This window comes from Haemaphysalis longicornis, unplaced genomic scaffold, assembly GCF_048455015.1.
Source record: "Haemaphysalis longicornis isolate Haplotype H1 unplaced genomic scaffold, Haemaphysalis longicornis Haplotype H1 scaffold_1, whole genome shotgun sequence".
Lineage (NCBI taxonomy): Eukaryota > Metazoa > Arthropoda > Arachnida > Ixodida > Ixodidae > Haemaphysalis > Haemaphysalis longicornis.
The window spans coordinates 357501415-357519209 of NW_027526203.1; the positions used below are offsets into that span (position 1 = coordinate 357501415).

Here is a 17795-nt window from a genome sequence, read left to right on the forward strand (position 1 = left end):
GAGAGGGTCAGTGGGCCTCTGGGGGAGGAGTTACAACCCCCTCCTCCTCAGTAGGTGCGCCACTGCTTCTTAGAATGGCGTATTGGGCAGAACCTCGGGGTCTTACCATGTACCCTGAAAGAAAGCTAAGGTCGGCCCAATGAGCCATTGTCCGATAACATGGCTGGAAGTAACACTTATGAATAAGCGTAAGGAATTATGAATTAATATAAATGGCGTTATGTGTTAATATAAATGGCGTTATGTGTTAGAGAATCAACACTCGGAAGACGTCTTAGCTAAACTAAGTGAAAGGAGTGAGGTTGGGCAAGTCATGTAATGCATGTAATGGGCAACAAGTGTACCATTGGTTTAACTGAAGTGCTACCAAGGACAGTAAATGAAATTGGCACCCTCTAGACAAATGACCCGATGGAGAAGTGAAATACCAAAATTTTGGGATAAGGAATGGGCTAGAAAAACTCTCGATACGCGTGGTTAAATGTCCCTGGCAGAGCCTTCGTCTTGCACTAGACACAAATAGGCTGTTGTTAATGATGGTGATGGTGAAGCTATTATTTGGTTGTTCAGTGAAACTCTTCAGCCTTTGTTTGTTACTAATGATCAGGAGAGGAAACACGATGCGCCGTTCACGACCACCGTACCAACTACCTCAATGACGTTGCTCTGGTTTTCAGCGTGTTGTCACGTTACATCAGCCTTCAAAATTTCGGTTTTCCCCCTTTTGAGGTTTATATTGACTCTTTATAGGTTCGCGCACAGGTTTTACAGGTTAACCATGCTAGCAACCCGCCAAATTTAGCCTCAAGAACTGGCCAGTGTGTCGCCACAGCCGACATTAGGAAATCGGCGGGGAGGGTGCTGCGAGAAAACACTTTTGAACTCACTTTTGTTGTAAAAAAGGTGTGAATCAACTGACCGGAAAGAGTTGGAACATGAACTATGCATTCTGGACTGTAATCTGTAATCTGGTGAGTTTATTAAATAATGTAGACAAGTTAGCGGCTATCCTTCATCCTGTTTACTCCCACTCCCCCTTCCACATTGTTCTATTGAGGAGGCAGAGTTGTCTGGCCTGTGCACCTATCACAAACCATGAGGATGATTATGGTGATGATAATGCTATGATGATGATTTTTATTATGTATAACATTGGTGGTGTGTCATGACTCATGACATACATGCAGGCAAGTTTTTTGGTTGGAGTCAGGCATACATCATATGACATGATAAAATCCTTAACTCTGCTTGAAGTCTAAGATGTGCATCGCCTAAGTTCGATTGCCGCTCTAGGTCATATCACGTACATGGCCCACAAGTGCGTGATGTGCGCTATAACATTGTTCGTATGTTTCATATCGCCACTTCCCGTTTCCACTACTGAGCAGCTCCACCATTATCTTTGTGTTGGTGCTTTCCGGTAAAGCTGCCCATGATAACATACACTGGGAAACGACTCCAAACACCGTCAACCACTCACCGTGCCGCCACCTCTATGTATGCCAGAGGGAGTTATCAGACAGCACTCACCGCAGTTTGAGAGCTTAAGGAGCGGGTGGTCCTTGGACATCGGCATGTTGCCCGCAGCATCAATCGCCGCAAAAGCGATCGATCCGGTAGTGAGACTGTGGCACAGCGCTTCCTCGTCCACAACCTCGCGCCTGCATCCACAGTGCCGTGACCTACGCGATTAGGAGCCTCGTCATGCCAACACCACTCTTCGTACGTCAAGTGATCATGCATTACTGTGCCCACCATTTCAAATTGCCGAAAGGTAAGGGGTCAGAAAGGTATAAGTATGTACTGTGAATCACAGAGCACGCTGACCATACACGCTAACAAAGCTCAGTGGGAAACTTTGGAACAGACAGTTGCAGTGATTGCATTTACCGCGGGAAATAACCTGAGACAAATGAACACATTCTTCTGCAAATCAAGGAATAGGAAATGGACATGGAAATGGAAAATTCAGAGCGCTTCCACCCTGTGAAGAGGGAAGTCCAGTGGAGCTGGCACTCTGGTGGGATTGGCTGAGTGGGTGTTTATTTACAACGGGGGTTGGCTATGTTGAATTTTGAGGACAGTGGCGTGATCTCTACGTCACAGACAAAGGTCACGCGATTTGTGGATAGCGACCATGACGTTTCTAGTGAGCCGCACTAGTGACAGCCGAAGAGCGCACGGCATTGCACAATGTCAAGGGGGGTGGGGGGCGGGACGCCGCGCGTTGCGAGGAGCATACACGATTACAAATGAGTACAAAGTGGTGCTGTAACCATATACTTCCTCCGTAGATGACCATGCTTCACTGTGCAATGCACACTGTTGGAAAGCCATCTTACAAAAACCAAACTTACACCTATTTTTCTGAAGTTGGCTTCACCTATAAACACAAGTGCATTGCTGGGGAGACATTTTACGGGCCAATTTAAGCCATCTTATATAAAAATATGGACGCCCTGGGACCTTTTTTTTATTTTATATTAATTTTTTTTTTCCGTGCGCTGAAAATTGTTAGTCTCGCGTGGTCTGTCGCCGGAGGCAATCTGCTGGATCCTAGCCATAGGTAGCTTGGCTTCATTGTAAGTGACAATCCAAGTATTGTGCAGGATGTGGAGGTGCTAGGAAAGATTCGGAGCAGCGATCATAGGATGGTTAGGTGCAAAATAAGGCAGAATCTCAAAATGGAAAGAGGGAAAGTAGCGAAAAGTAGAACACCCGACGTGGAGCCACTTGGAGACAGGACGCGGGAGTTTAAAATAACGCTCTTTTCGCTCTTTTAAGCGGTGAGAACGAGGACAGTGTGGACACGCTGAATGAAAACTTAGCAACGGTGATCACAGAGACATCAGCAGCTGTAAGAGGAGCAGCATGTAGGAAAGAAACTGCTTAACCAACTCCCACACTCCCACTTATTGCGAAATGTGAGAACATGAAATTGTCGAGTACGCTGGATCAAATTGAATTGGCGGAGCTGTTGAAATTAATGCAAGTAAAGCGAACGACATTCGGGTGTGTACACGATGGCAGTGATCGAGAAAGCGCTGAAGGGTGGAGGAAGCTTAAAATAAAGAACAATCGTGCATGTAAATAAGCTTCCCAAGCAACCATCGGACGTCCGTAGGCCCTCCAGCGTACATCCATTCTGGCTCAGATGGGCATACCATGTACGTCCGTGGTACGTCCGGTTTTAATACTTGCGTAAATCCATTCGGACGTCCGAAATAGGATGCATTTTGGATGTTTGCAGAAAATTTTACACAATCAGAAACGTTTTATTAACCAAGAGCATATATTCCTACAATGAATACTGCACCGTACAACACCAATGCAGCACCGGGAAGACAAGTCCACACGAACACGTTCAACTTGCTTCACACATTTTGTTAGTGGTTCTCAATTTTTATATACCTTTCCCCAAAGAGATCATCGTAAAGAGTCGGTGAGGTGCTTCGAAACAGTTATAAAATTATGTCTAATTTTAGTAATATACAGATGAAACTTGCAATGTACAAGTCAAGGTGCTGATGTACAAAATCTTTTTTATTGAAAAGAAGACTAGCTTTTATGTTTTTTGCTTTCATATTCAATTTGCGCAATTATTGGATTCTTTGTGATAACTTTGTACGTCCGTCAATGGACTGATCTCCTTCGGACATACGAAAATGTATATCCTTTGTAGATCTGTTGCTGGATGTCCACTGTACGTCCGCAAATGTACATCCAAACATGGACGTACATGGGCATACAGTGGCCGTCCAAACTTGGCATTGGATGTTCGGCTGTCTTTTCGGACGTTCCGCGGACGTCCGTGGTTGCTTGGGTTATAAATAGGGACTTGGAGAACTATCGGGCGCAAAGTTTTAGTTGCAACAAGCCTGTAAAGGGACTCCTTTTTGCATATTAATGACCTCCATTGTGTTCCGATCGGCGTATTGGCATTGCGACGACCATCTGCAATATTATCGGGTTCAATCACCCAATCCTCCCGTCGTCCGTGTTTCGCCGGACCCCCCCTCCCTATCGACGGGGAGCGACCGGGCTTTGCGCACAAGGACGCGGGGTGACTGACGCTGCTGCTGGACACAAGCCGCTTTCCGCGGCTTCACGGTAACCCAAGCGGCCGCTGGTGAGGCAAGTCACAATGAGCGAGAATGTTGCACGGAGGGATTGACAAAGGTGTAGTGCAGCAGTGCTCTTTCGGCGGCAAGCTTTCTTGTCTTCGAGTCTACCCCTCTGATCCTCCCTGTCCTACACTCGCAGTCACCTTCTATCACACTCCGCTCCTCTTCCTCTCTCTCCCTCACATCCCCTTCTCTCTGGCCTTTCCATAATCCTCTCTCACTCCTACGTGCCCTCTCCGCTATGTCCCCCTCGCATCCGACCCTCTACTTACTTCACCTTTCCTTCCCTTGGCGCCTTGTCCTTCTCTTTCCTCCCCATCGTGTTCCACGCTTCCCTTGTCCCTCACTTCCCTCATCATCTTCTATTTCACTCCCCCCTTCCCCTCCCCTAACCCCCATTACGTTTCCCTCTCCTCCCTTCCTTTTCCCTCCGAGCTTTTTCCTCTCATCATCTCCCTCCTCCAATTACCTTCACCACCATCCAATCAACTTTCTTCCCCTCATACTCCTATTTTTCTGTTTTGTTATGGTTCGCGAATGGATTAAAAACCCTGCTTCGTCCATCTCATTTTTTCAAGGCCTTAGAGGCTGATCCTGGACAGCCCCTCACTCGAAGACCAGCCTATGTTGGTCGGCAAAGCCGAGACCACGTATGTAGTGTACTGGAATATTACAATACAATGGCACCGGATCTCCCTCAGTCTGAGCCTGGGCCTCCTCTCCCCACAATTGGTTTCCCAATTTTCAACGTCCCTCCTCCAGTCCACCTTCCCGTCATAATTTTCGCTTACCCATTCCCACTTGCTCGCCTCACCATTCCTTTCCTCCTCTCCCCCTCCATTTGCGACACTTCTTTTCACTCTCTTATCCCTATTCCCTTCCTTTCTTTCTGTCCATCGCACTTCCGCCTCTCCCCCTCCTTCTTCCGCTAGTTTCCTTTAAATGGTGTACACTCCTTGTCCTCTCCTCCTCTCCTCCCCTTCATTTTCTCCCACTGGAGCTGAAGTTGTGTGCTTCCCCTCCACTTTATTCCCTCCCGAGTCCTGCCCTCCCGGTCCTTTTCCAACTACAATCTTTCCCACTCCCGTCTCCCTCCCCCGACTCTACCCTTTACTGATACTGTTTTCATCCTGTTCTCCGCTTTTATCTGCATTCTAGTCTCCCTCCCGCCCTCCTTCCACACTCGTCTCCCTACGCTAATTCATTACAATCACCAATTCTTGTTCCCTTCCTCACCTCCGCTCCTCATCCTTCGTTGAGGCCTCCCTTCCACTTACACCATTCCACTTGAGACTTCCCTTTCTCGTCCTGTACTCGCTACACTGTTTTTCGCATCTTTTCCCTTTCCCTATTTTGTCACCTCACTCTCTGTATCCCGCTTTTTCTCCGTCCCTGCCCCTGCAAACTTCTCTTCCCCTCTCCAATCACTTACCCACCAATTACCAGTGGAAGAGCAGTGAGCATGCTCACCAGTAGCGTCTCTGGCTGATTCGAGTGACGGACTGGCAGACCAATATTTTCGCGTTTAGGTAGCCCAAGAAAGACTCTCGTCTTTTGAAGAGATTACTTTGGGAGTTGTGGTTTTTTTTTTGCACTTGTTGTTTGCAAAAAAAGAAATCCAGACAATGTTTGTCTTTTCTTTTTGTTAGTGAGGAAAGCGGTGGACAGTAATGGCGATCGCAAGTCCTAGCGAGACATAGCGCTGGTGTGAAATCGCCCAGCATGCACTCAAAATAACGTTGGGCGAATTCTTTTCGCGCGTAGCCAGTCATACAGCTGCGTTTACCTGCTGATGCTTATGAAGATGGCCGTGTGCTTCATAAGCTGGAAGGTCTTGGCGTTGAACATTTTGAGCGAGTCCTTGTTGAGCGGACAGGTGACTATCACGATGTCGCTGTTGCACAGGAGGTGCTTCAGGTTGCTGTACTGGATGTCGTGCGGCAGCGCTGCGCCAGCGAAAAGAAGCTTAAACATCAGTTGATTCGGCGGCCGCCTCTCGGTTACGACGACGCCGGACTTTCGACCTACCGATGTATAAACTTAATTGGGCCCAGAACTGGGGGAGGAAAGAGGGAGAATGCGATGTTCCGCCAGTCATTTTCCTTCAGTAGGCCATCATTTAAGGAAAAAAGGACCTCCAAAGAGGGAGGTGGAATCGAAACGAATGAACACGACATAGTCGCTCGCAGTGCCCCCGGAGAGCACTAAAAAAAACGAACCATTAAAAGAAATAATTCGCCGCAGTCGCTTTTAGTGCATTTATTGAATACGTGCGTAGCCCGCTTTTGGCACTGGCGCAAACCGTAGACGTAAGTGTAACGTGCCTCGTAAATGCTTTCCCTTTCCCCAAGATTTACCGATATAAAAACAGCTTGAGAATAAAGGGCCGTATTCTGAGTCCCTCCTCCACTCCATTTGCTTCCTCCACTCGGCTGAGGAGAGGATTCCGCAATGCTAATGCATGGGCAAATAGATTTCAATGATCCCCTCCACTGGAGGGTCGGGTAAAGAAACGACTCAGAATACGAGGGTTAGTCTTCCCAGCCCCACGCAGAGAACCTCGCCGGCCGCCACCGGCAGCGCCTTTCCGCATTCACTGACGAGCGTTTTGCCACACGCGCTGCAGCGTTGTTCGCTGAAGCGACAGCGGTGCCATACAACGGGTGCGCGTTCCTTGGCGCCTGACAGCTTCGCTGGCCATGCGTCCACGTCTATAGTGCAGGGTGGCTCCTCAACTTTTCATCTGTAGGTGGGTAGGTCGAAATCCCGGGGTAACCGAGAAATGGTAAGCAAAATTCCAGACGACGCAAATAGAGTAAAAGTGAAGCAGTTGAGTTGAAAAAAAAATCGTAAATTAGGGTGTGGATCAAAATCGAACCCACGGCGCCCGGAATGCGAGACAAGCAAGTATCCCTAAATGCTACTACGGCTCAATAGTAATAGCTGACTAAATGCTGACTTAGTTAGGCTGGTACCGCAAGCACGACACATACCCTTCTGCTGTCAATCAGTTACTCCGTCAATCGCCGACCGGTGACAACAATTGACAGCGGAGCTGTTCTAGATCCACCCTTTTGATTGATTGATTGTAGGGTTTAACGCGCCGACGCAACGCAGGCGATGAGGCGCGCCGTAGTGGAGGGCTCCGGATTAATTTTGACCACCTGGGGATCAGATCCACCCTTTTCTTAAGTCTGCTGAAGGTCGTGCGTCACTCAGGGGTAGAAGCAGGCTCCCAGACCCACCGGCCGCTTCGCAGAAACCGGTTCCAAGAACCACCACAGAGGACGCAGTGGTCTCGCAGCCTTCCGCCACTGGCGTTTAGCTGCCGATTCTTTTGCACGAACCGTACAATTTGCGCGGCCACAGCGCTGCCGTTATCGTGCTAGCGCCCGCTGACGTTCGCGCTGGCGCAAGAGAAACACAGCTCCGCTGCTGGGTGGAACTTGGTTTAGCTTTTTTTTTTTTTCGTCTGCGGTTTCTTCCTCACTTTTATCTGTACCTTACTGTCGAACACAGGTATTAGCGCGTTTTACGACAAACTCTTCATATAAATTTCATCTATCACTGATGGATGGTGTGAGTCACAGCCAAGCTCTTTCTATTTTCGCTCGACTTTTGTTTTCTCGCTCATGCTTAGAGCCACAGCTCGCAGAGACAAGAAAGCGAAGGCACTCAAACTACCAATTCCCCGTGTAAGCTTCTGCTGGCATTGTTCTATCGCCTTCCGTCAATGAAGGAAGCCGCCTGATTACAGCGCAAGGGTTTGCCTTCTGTCCACCGCGATGAGGCGCCAGCCCACCCGCCAGTTGGCGCTCCGGCGATATTATTTAATAATATCGCAGCCGGCTGTACATACATGTACTGAGGCCCATTGGGCAAGTTGAGCAGGCTAATCGAAAAAGTGGCAACTAGGCGAGCAGAAAAGTACGCTTCCGCTAAATATCTTCGTTGCTTGGCGATGCTCACGCGGGTATGTGCCAGCCGAACGTTAGACCTAACGCTATCATTTGAGCTGTAACGTTGTTAACCGGTACCCGTTGCTTAAAGGAGACATGAAGACAAAATATAAGTTGGGTTTATTAGAAAGACTGCTTAGTCCCGATAACAATGATACCAATATCATCACAATCTTCGAACAAATAACGGAGATATTGACGAAAACGTGTGAAGCAGTCGCGACCCCCTAGCCAATTTCCCGCAACTTTTCTATGACGTCACGGAACCTTGTTTGTGCGATTGGCGGTTGCCTAACTGACCTGTCGCGACGACACATGACTGGACGTCTGTAATGGGGCCTCTAGTTCCATTTGACCGCATCACTTGAATGCTAACGGGCAGTTAACGCACTGAAAATTATGTTTTATTGTTGGCCCGTGTGACGTCATTCTTGCTCATAACACGTCACTGTGGCGCAAAATTTGAAAGTTTTTAATACTTCTTGCTTTTTTTTCGTTAAAAAACATCTTTTGTGGCTGTAATGGAGCTGAGTGAGATACTGAATCCCAGTTCTTTCAAATTAAATGAAGTTGTATTTTCTCTTCATGGCTCCTTTAACGCACTGTGAGTTGCTTTGGCATTCACTGCATCATGGAGAGTGCTTCGGGGTTCTGAAAATTTTGTATTCTCATTTCAACTTCAGAAATCGTCGCTAAGGGAAGCGCAGCTACGGCTTGTGTCATGAGAACTCTAGTGCAAAAAGCATGCGTGCTGGCCATATTCCTGCGGAGTTTAGAGGTATAATGGTGCTTATTATAGGGAGTGGAATTCTGACTGGAGTGCGGCAGCGGTTTGAATGCAAACTCGGTATGCCGAGAGCATGCTGCAACGAGTGTTCATGCAAATGGGCGGGGCCGCCAAAAACCGCGCGAGAAATAAATGTGACAGAAAAAAAAAAATCAGTGCACTTCTACTCTGTGAAAAGAGATGACCAGAGGAGCAGGGCGCAGTACAAGAAGTGTACGAAACAAACACGTTGTTATTAATTTGTGGTTGAGCGTATTTCCCATTTAATTAGCTGAATGAAACTTGGACGGACTAGAGCTTTATTCTATAGGGGCAAACATGGGGCTGACCGTTTCCCTCCCGTAGAAGCCCATGTATCGACAGCAGACTGGAATTTCACAGTATTCACAACTTCACTGTGAAGTACCTAATTGTGAAAAGTAGATTAAACGACGTGATGTTAGAGTCGTCTTAGCGGCTAATTGTCATATAATTTGTTTCAGGATAGTTTCTCTAAAACAAGAGTTAGAGATGCTCTCTGTAATCATACTCCCTCCGCAGATGGCCATGTAATGACAGCATCCGTAACTTTTGCAATTTCACTGTGAGCTAACTGATTATGACATGTAAATAACACTCGGCGTAATGACAGAGCCGTCATGGCGGCCAATTTCCGTATACGATTTTTAAAATGTAACTACATTAGATTGACAGCTAGAGAATTTGCGAGAAAGTTGGCTTTGCCACGAGATTCAATTTTGTCGACGCGACCTTTTTTACACACCTATGTCGACGCGCACAGTTTTGGTCATACCCTAGCCTATAACAGCACGGCTTTGAAAATTATCTGAGAAGCATGGCGAATAAGGGCAGTTAAAAATCGAGCTAACAAGACACCTGTAACTGCGAATTATTTCGTTAAATCGAGAACTTCGTAAAATCAACACTGTCATACTCCAAGCAGCTGATTCCGTAAATTCGATGTCTAAACTGATTCGCATCTCAAACAGCTATCATGACATCGTAATTGCCGCGGCCGCGGCGCTCGCCTGCCGATAATAAGAGTCCCCGGCGAAAATAATAAGCCAGCCAGCTAGGCTTGCCCTGAAGTTGTCGCACCCCAGCAGAGGCGCGAAACCAGGCGCCCTTTGTTGTACAACTTTCCCGCTTAGCGGAACGCTCCTGGCTCTCATACCCTTGAACCACGTAAACAGGGCTTGCTCCAGCTTATTGTGCGGGGTGGTCTTCACATTATTTTCTTCGGCGCAATTTAAGACGAAGCGGTATGGATGATCGCATCTTTTCTCTTCAAGATTATGCAAAGCGTGCTGGCCGGGATGCCTCGGGGTTTGCGGCCATGGGTCAGTTGAGGTTACCCCGCAGAACTCAGATGTCTCTTTTTTTTTTTTTCTGAAATGGCGCAAAAAATCTTCGTGTCGTCACTGACGAAACACATTCGAAACTGCTCCTTTTTTGAATGCCTATTTCTCGCAATCTTTCGTTAAATCGGGAATGACGCTTAATTTATTACGTTATTTCGAGTTCATAAAAGCATTGAGCCGTATAGGAACCTGCGGGGGAATCCGAATTCCTTCGCCCGGTGGGGAAGTTTGTAAAATCGGTTTTCGTTATAAATGGAGTTTTGACTGTATAAAAAAATTCTATTTTTGGAACTTCATTGAACGAGCAACGAATGCTAGAATATATAGGTACGTCGCTTTATGATAAATGCGATTTCAGCAATGCGTGGCGTGCGTGAGGGGTGGTGTATCGTTCGAAATTCCTGGGACCCTTAATTTCTTGACACTATGTAGCAATACATGACGCGTGCGTATAAAAGCGTGCTTTCTTTTTTCTCCACCTCTCTATCATTCTCACTTGGACCATAACGTTTTGGCTTGCATGAAAGTGTCTGTCTGTCTGTCTGTCTGTCTGTCTGTCTGTCTGTCTGTCTGTCTGTCTGTCTGTCTGTCTGTCTGTCTGTCGCGCGCGTGCGTGTGCGTATGCGTGTGTGTGCGAGTGCGTATGCGTGCGTGTGGCGTTTGAATGATTGATTGATTGATTGATTGATTGATTGATTGATTGATTGATTGATTGATTGATTGATTGATTGATTGATTGATTGATTGATTGATTGATTGATTGATTGATTGATTGTAGGATTTAACGCGCCGACGCAACGCCGGCGATGAGGCGCGCCGTAGTGGAGGGCTCCGGATTAATTTTGACCACCTGGGGATCTTTAACGTGCGCCGAAATCTCGTACACACGAGTGTTTTTGCTTTTCGTGTGTGTGTCCGTGCGTGCGTGCGTGCGTGCGTGTGCGTGCGTGCGTGCGTGTGTGTGTGTGTGTGTGTGTGTGTGTGTGTGTGTGTGTGTGTGTGTGTGTGTGTGTGTGTGTGTGTTATCATAGAACTGTCACAAAATTTTAACATTACCCGCACAAATAACGTCGCTACAGCTTTGATTGATGGTTAAAATCGTCATTTTGTTCTCTGGAAGCCCATAAATACTTACGGTCTAGTTTAGGGCGTCTGTTGTGGTACAAGAAGCTTCGAATTTTGAACGCCCTTAGCCGGTTGGCAACCTCCAGCCCTGAAAAGTTAATAAAAGTGTTTGCAAAAATAGGCTAATGTTCTGCTTTGCGTTTAGGGATTAATACAGTACTAGTTATAACGCTCTCAACCGGGGTAATGATGAGAAAGCCCGGAAATCATTGAGGAGATTTCAAATAAAAAACTTTTTTGTCTTATTAACGCTTCCTATACCGTGTCCATTATTTTGCGTATTACTTTGCTGTGCGACCCCTATTTATTGTATCGCAAAGAACAACTGCGCCCCGTCGACTCACTAATTTTATCGGGGTGCCCCGTCCGATTTTCGCAACCCATGTTTCTCACTCCCACTTACTTATCCATTTCCCACACTTTCTTAAATGCGCCCCCCAACCAGCCACCACTATCCTTGTACACACCCAGGACCTGGATGGAGGGGCTACGAAGAAAATAAAGTTTATTCCCTATCGCTTTCTCTTAGGATAGTGGTGGCCAGGAGACATGAGACGTTATAAGAAAAAAAAAAAAAAAACTAACGCTCCGTCCTTCTCTGTGTTAAGGGAGCCATGAAGACAAAATACAGGCGCGGTTCATTAAAAAGGCTGTTTCGTCGTTATGAGAACATAACCGATTTTATCCAAACTCCAGATAACAACAATACCAATTTTATCGCAAACTTCAAACAAATAATCGAGATATTAAAGAAAACATATTCAACAGTGGCGACTCCCCAGCCACCTTTCGGCAATTTTTCTGTGACGTCACAGAATCTTATTTGTGTGATTGGCGGCAGCCGACCAAAGCCACCGGTAAGAAACATGGCTGACATTGTTATTGGGCCTCTAGTTTAGTTTGATTGTTCAACTTGAATGCTAACGCGCAGTAAACACAGCGAAAAAAAAATGTTTTTAGTGCCGGCCCATAACAGGTCACTCCTGTCCATATCACGGTCACGGTGGCGCGAAATTTGAAAGTTGTTCAATACTTTTGCATTTTTTCGGTTAAAAAAACGTCTTTCGTGGCTGGAATAAAGCTGAGTGAGATATCAAGTCTAGATCTTTCAATGTGAATTAAAAAAACAAGTTTGAATCGTTTAAAAGGCTGCCTGGTTAGAATAACGCTGGGGCGTACACTGCGCTAAACTAAGCTACATAATTATAAAAACAAAATATACCTTCGATTCACCAGCTACTTTAGCGGAAGGAACTTAAGACGCAATATGAGTCGCTTCTTGCGATTGGCTGAGGCCCACAAAATGAGATGCAAATAAGCATGATCATGCGCTTGCGGAACGAGCTATTCACGCTTGAAATTTAGTGTATATTCTTTTTATAGCAGTAAGAATAGTGGGCTAAACAGTGGAAGTCACGGGCGAACACGTAAACGTATAAACACTGCTTCATACGGCACTACGGCGGCCGATGCTGCTGAATATAACCGTCGGACCCGTTTGTCTTTTCTGGCATAAGATGTAGTGACGCGACACTGACCAATTGGAATAAACAACGATGTAATTAACGCGACCCCATTTGTCGACTGGTACTAATGTTTTGTGAAACGATTACTATCAACTGCATCAACAGCAACAAAAATACGGCATGTACGGGTCCGGTCAAAAGCAAACTGAGCACAAAGAGTGGTCGTTGAACGGTATATCGCTGCACCATCCAGGAAGGCGGACAGTAACTAAGGTAACCAACGGGCGCTTTTTGGTGATAGCGGCAACCTGAGTCAACATACTAACTTTCGCCAATGGTACCTGCCTTTAATACATCGTTGCCGACGTTACGAAACCAGCGATGCATCAGGATAATTGAAATTTTGGCATAAATAATTTCTTAGCCACAGGGCCACCCACCGCGGTGGCTCAGTGGCTACGGCGTTGTGCTGCTGAGCACTGAGCACAAGGTCGCGGGTTCGATTCCCGGCCGCGGCGGCCGCTTTTCTGATGGAGGCGAAAAGCAAAAACGCCCGTGTGTACGATATTTTGGCGCACGTTAAAGATCCCCAGGTGGTCAAAATTAACCCGGAGCCCTGTACTACGGCGCGCCTCATCGCTTGCGTTGTGTCGGCGCGTTAAACCCTACATCAATTTTGAATAAAATGAAGTTGTATGTTGCCTTTACGGACCTTTAAATTGGACCGTGTTGCGGCAAAGCTAGATTATTTTTGTGCCGCCTTCAAATTGGCGTAGTCGAGTGTGACTAAGTTGCACAAGACGTGCAGGGAAGTTAATATTTAGCTTGTATTTTCATGCTCTCAGTCCATATGGATCGAGCTCCCCCCCTCTTCTCCCCACACCCACACAGACACAGACGCGCGATTGCGGACAAAACCCCCTTTGTTTCTGCTTGCACCTACGACCATTAATCATGTGTAGCCGTTTCTACAGGTGCCCACTTTCGACAGGTTCAAGGCAAAAGCAACTTAGCCATTTTTTTTAATCGCCAGGACATGAAAAACCACATAGCTTTCTGTTCAACGCAATGATATGTTTGTTTTCTAGGGAAAGCTTGAAGAAGAACTTGAAATTGACATTACCACGCATTCGCGACTGCGATACTTACCGATGCCACCAAGACCAACGATTCCACAAACCTTGCCCACGAGCTCAGGACCTACCATCCAGGATATACCCGTTTCTGGGAGCCATTTCCCCCTGCAACGTCGAACGACACAAGTGGTGGTCAGCCGAAGCGCCGGCATACAGACGAACGGACGGACAGACAGACAGACAGACAGACAGACAGACAGACAGACAGACAGACAGACAGACAGACAGACAGACAGACAGGCAGACAGACAGACAGACAGACAGACAGACAGACAGACAGACAGACGGACGGGCGGACGGACGGACGGACGGATGGATGGATGGACAGACCGTGGGTTAAATCTAACAGGTCCCACTGCTTAGCATCGCCAAACTAGCCCTCCATCGTTGAAGAGTTCATGACCAAAGTGCAGCCACCAAATCCGGCCACTAGTGTTTTTCGCTCTGTCAAGTAGCCTTGCCACCGCGGTGGCTCCGTGGCTAAGGCGTTGTGTTGCTGAGCCCAAGCACGCGAGATAGGTTCCCAGACGCGGCGGCCGCTTTTCTGATAAAGGCGAAGAGAGAAAACGCCCGTATACGTTCGAAATTTCGGCGCACGGTAAAGATCCCCAGGTGGTCAAAATTAATCCAGAGCACTCCACTGCGGCGCGCCTCATCGCCTCTGTAGCGTGCGCGTTAAACCTCATAATCAAGCAAGCAGACTTGCTATCGAGTCGGTGCTGTGCATACAGACCATGTGGGATTATCACTCTTACCGTGCTCGCTGTCCTTCTGTCAGGCGGCGGAACATTGAAGTGAAGGAGCCGGCGAGGAGGATTGAGCATTTCGTATAATTTGATTTGATTGATTGATTGATTGATTGATTGATTGTGGGGTTTAACGCGCCGACGCAACGCAGGCGATGAGGCGCGCCGTAGTGGAGGGCTCCGGATTAATTTTGACCACCTGGGGATCTTTAACGTGCGCCGAAATCTCGTACACACGGGCGTTTTTGCTTTTCGCCTCCATCAGAAAAGCGGCCGCCGCGGCCGGGAATCGAACCCGCGACCTCGTGCTTAGCAGCGCAACGCCTTTGCCACTGAGCCACCGCGGCGGGTTTTTGTATATTTTGCGCACGCGCTGGGAGGCGTTGGAGTGTAATGGAGCCAGCTCAATTCGCGCCACCGTCATAGCCAGCGTGACGTGACGAGCCTGTCGTCACTAACATCGACCACCGCTGCCTGCCAGGCGCTATATAGGCGATAAGGCGGGCACATTGCAACATCCGCGCATACATGCAATACGTCGGTCATTTGCAGCAATTTCCCCAGTGAGTACGACCTCGCTGCGTTGTCATTTCATCCAACGAAGAGTTGTGCCCATGTGTGATCTGTCTCCGGTAATATATAGATAAAAAAATATGCCGTTCTTGGACGTGGTTACTAAGTTTGTCCAGCGATAGCTCGGTTTTCGCGCCGAGAGCGCGATTGCACCGCACCGCAAGACAAAGCATGCGCGATGCTCGGCGCAGTCCGCGCTACACTGCGCACACGCGCAGTGAACTTGGATGCAGCCAGTGCCTCCTTGCATCATTTTCTGGTGGCACCGCCCTTGCTCTTTCCCCCTATTCCCCTACTCCGCAACTACCCCCTCCCACCCGGAGCGAACGTGCGATTATACGCTTTCACTCCGCAACCGCACGAGGCATTGTCTTGCCCTCGGCTGAGCTTGAATGTCAGGTTGACGGAACGAGGCGTTTTCTGGGTTTGTATTGGCGGCTCCCAAGCATAGACGGTAATCAACGTAAAGCGGTGCAGAGGCGACACTGGCGAGGAAGTCTTTAATCTGCGTTGCTGTGGGACTGATGTAAATAATGGCGAAAATGGTGTCCGCGTCCCCACACTTGCCCCGTGCAACGCACGCGCCGCCCACACTGCAAGCGAGATTGAGCTCGGACTCTCTGTTGGCTGGCAGTGGTCGGGCCGACTGCGAGATGCGTCGGCCCGGTCCCTGCCGCGGCGTCGAGGAGCCGCGATGCGTGGGGACACCGTGCACATTTTAAAGTCTGCACGCCTAAATTAGGAAGCTTTGAATAGCCTGTTGAGCGAAAAAAACTAGAGAAATTTAGAGAATTGTCTGCTAATGCGTTGCATTCTTATGCCGCTTGTCTAGAGTGTGAGTTCTTTACAGCCAAGTATGGCTATGAGTAGCGAAAGACGTTGAATTATTTTAATATTTTGAAGTTCTATTTTGTTTCTTTTCGTCAGTGGTGATTATTCTATCTTAGCATCACTTCAAAATTTCGCTGCTACATATTCATATATCTGTTGACGCCACGGCCGAGACGACGGATGTGAAGTGCTCGAGGGCAAGTACAGCGCCACCACATAATGTAAGTGCACCTAATAATATATCTGTTGACGCCACCGCCGCGAATCAGGTTGAAACTCGGCAGACGATGTATGCCGGTGCTTCTTTTATTGCGAGATGCGGGCGCAAAGCGCATGCGCAGACACCGGGGCCACGGTCATGGCGGTTTTCAGTGTTGCCAAGTGAAGAAATTACCTGCTAAACTTTTCAGTGAATACCACCTATATATACTCGGCAAAGAATCTACGCATTAAAAGCCGGCGTTGGCATCGTCGTCGTAAGTCGAGAGAGAGCTGCGAAAACACTTTATTGCCGAGACAACGGGTTCAGGCTGGCGGCGGGGGGGGGGGGGATGGGGGGGGGAGTCCTCGAAACGGTTCCTACGCGAGCGAAGCGTTTTATAGCATAAGCCTCGCATTAATAAAAACACAAGTAAAAGAACGCACTGCTAGGCAACGCCTGAACATGCGCACAGCCACTTGGAAAGCGATGAATGCAGCTGCTACAGATGGGATTGCGGTGTTCGGAGGTAGCGGCACGTCATATCAAGCACGTTCTCCGCTGTCCTCACTCAGCGGCGCAACAGCCACCAATACTCGCAGCGCGAAATTGAAAGGAGCACACCGCGAAATTGACAGTTAATGCTTTCACATTCACAACTCATAAAGGGTTGCTTAGACGTCCGGAGTTTTCCTTAAAACTTCGATTCAGTACAGTAAACGCACGATAGTATAGTTTCTTGTTTAGTCCTGTCCCCAGCGCTGTTTTTTGAAGCTAAAATGTACCAACACGCCCTTCAGCACACCCTTCTGCACTACAGTAATTCGCGCTGACGTTTGACCCCAAGCGTCCACCTAATGTCATTACCAAAAGACTCGGGGCGTCCCGAAGTGATATTAAAACTTTGGTGTTTAAAGACGCCGTGCAAGGCATCGTTTCAATCAAGCCAGCTTTCATTTTATCAGAAGGCTCACGTTTCCGTAAAAATATCTTTCTTGTTTGGCGAAATCCAAAATGTGTTATTTTTCCCTGCGCTGAAATAATCAAGTCAGAGTTCGAGAGTAATCGGGGTTTGGTTCGCGTGGCGCAGCGAGTAACCGTGGATGAGTGCATCCAGCGGCCGCTTCCGAAGGCTTGTTTTCCACTCGGAGGGCCAAGCGGTAGCTAAAACTTACGCCCGTACTGCGTCGAAGCCCTCGGCGATCCTCCTCGATGCCATCAGCGTGAGTGCCAGCACGAACTCGGCCACGGCGTCGTCTTCAACGTGCGGCGTGTAGCCCACGCGGACGCTTCTGGAGTGTAGACAGAGTGCCGCGTTAACACTGCGTGTGCGCGAAATTAAACCAACCGCGATCGCGTGTCCGAAGTGAAGAACCGCCGTGCGCTCGCACGCACTTCACCGGTCCGACCGTCGTTCCTCCCACGTGCGTGGAACCACTGCCAAAACCGGCAACTTTATCCGCCCGCTTCTCATCTCCACCGAGTGTG

At 48.1% G+C, this 17795-nt stretch overlaps 1 protein-coding gene across 1 annotated transcript in view; it reads right to left on the bottom strand.

Annotated features, from left to right (window-relative positions):
- LOC144154968 (glyoxylate reductase/hydroxypyruvate reductase-like) overlaps nucleotides 1–17795 on the bottom strand; it is a 34266-nt gene that overhangs the window by 8316 nt on the left and 8155 nt on the right. Inside the window, exons 4-8 of the mRNA XM_077686126.1 lie at nucleotides 17483–17599; nucleotides 13972–14063; nucleotides 11367–11444; nucleotides 5911–6070; nucleotides 1531–1661 (exon numbers count right to left, since the gene is read on the bottom strand). Of these exons, the coding sequence (XP_077542252.1) occupies nucleotides 1531–1661; nucleotides 5911–6070; nucleotides 11367–11444; nucleotides 13972–14063; nucleotides 17483–17599 (578 nt within the window). The remainder of the gene's footprint in view (nucleotides 1–1530; nucleotides 1662–5910; nucleotides 6071–11366; nucleotides 11445–13971; nucleotides 14064–17482; nucleotides 17600–17795) is intronic.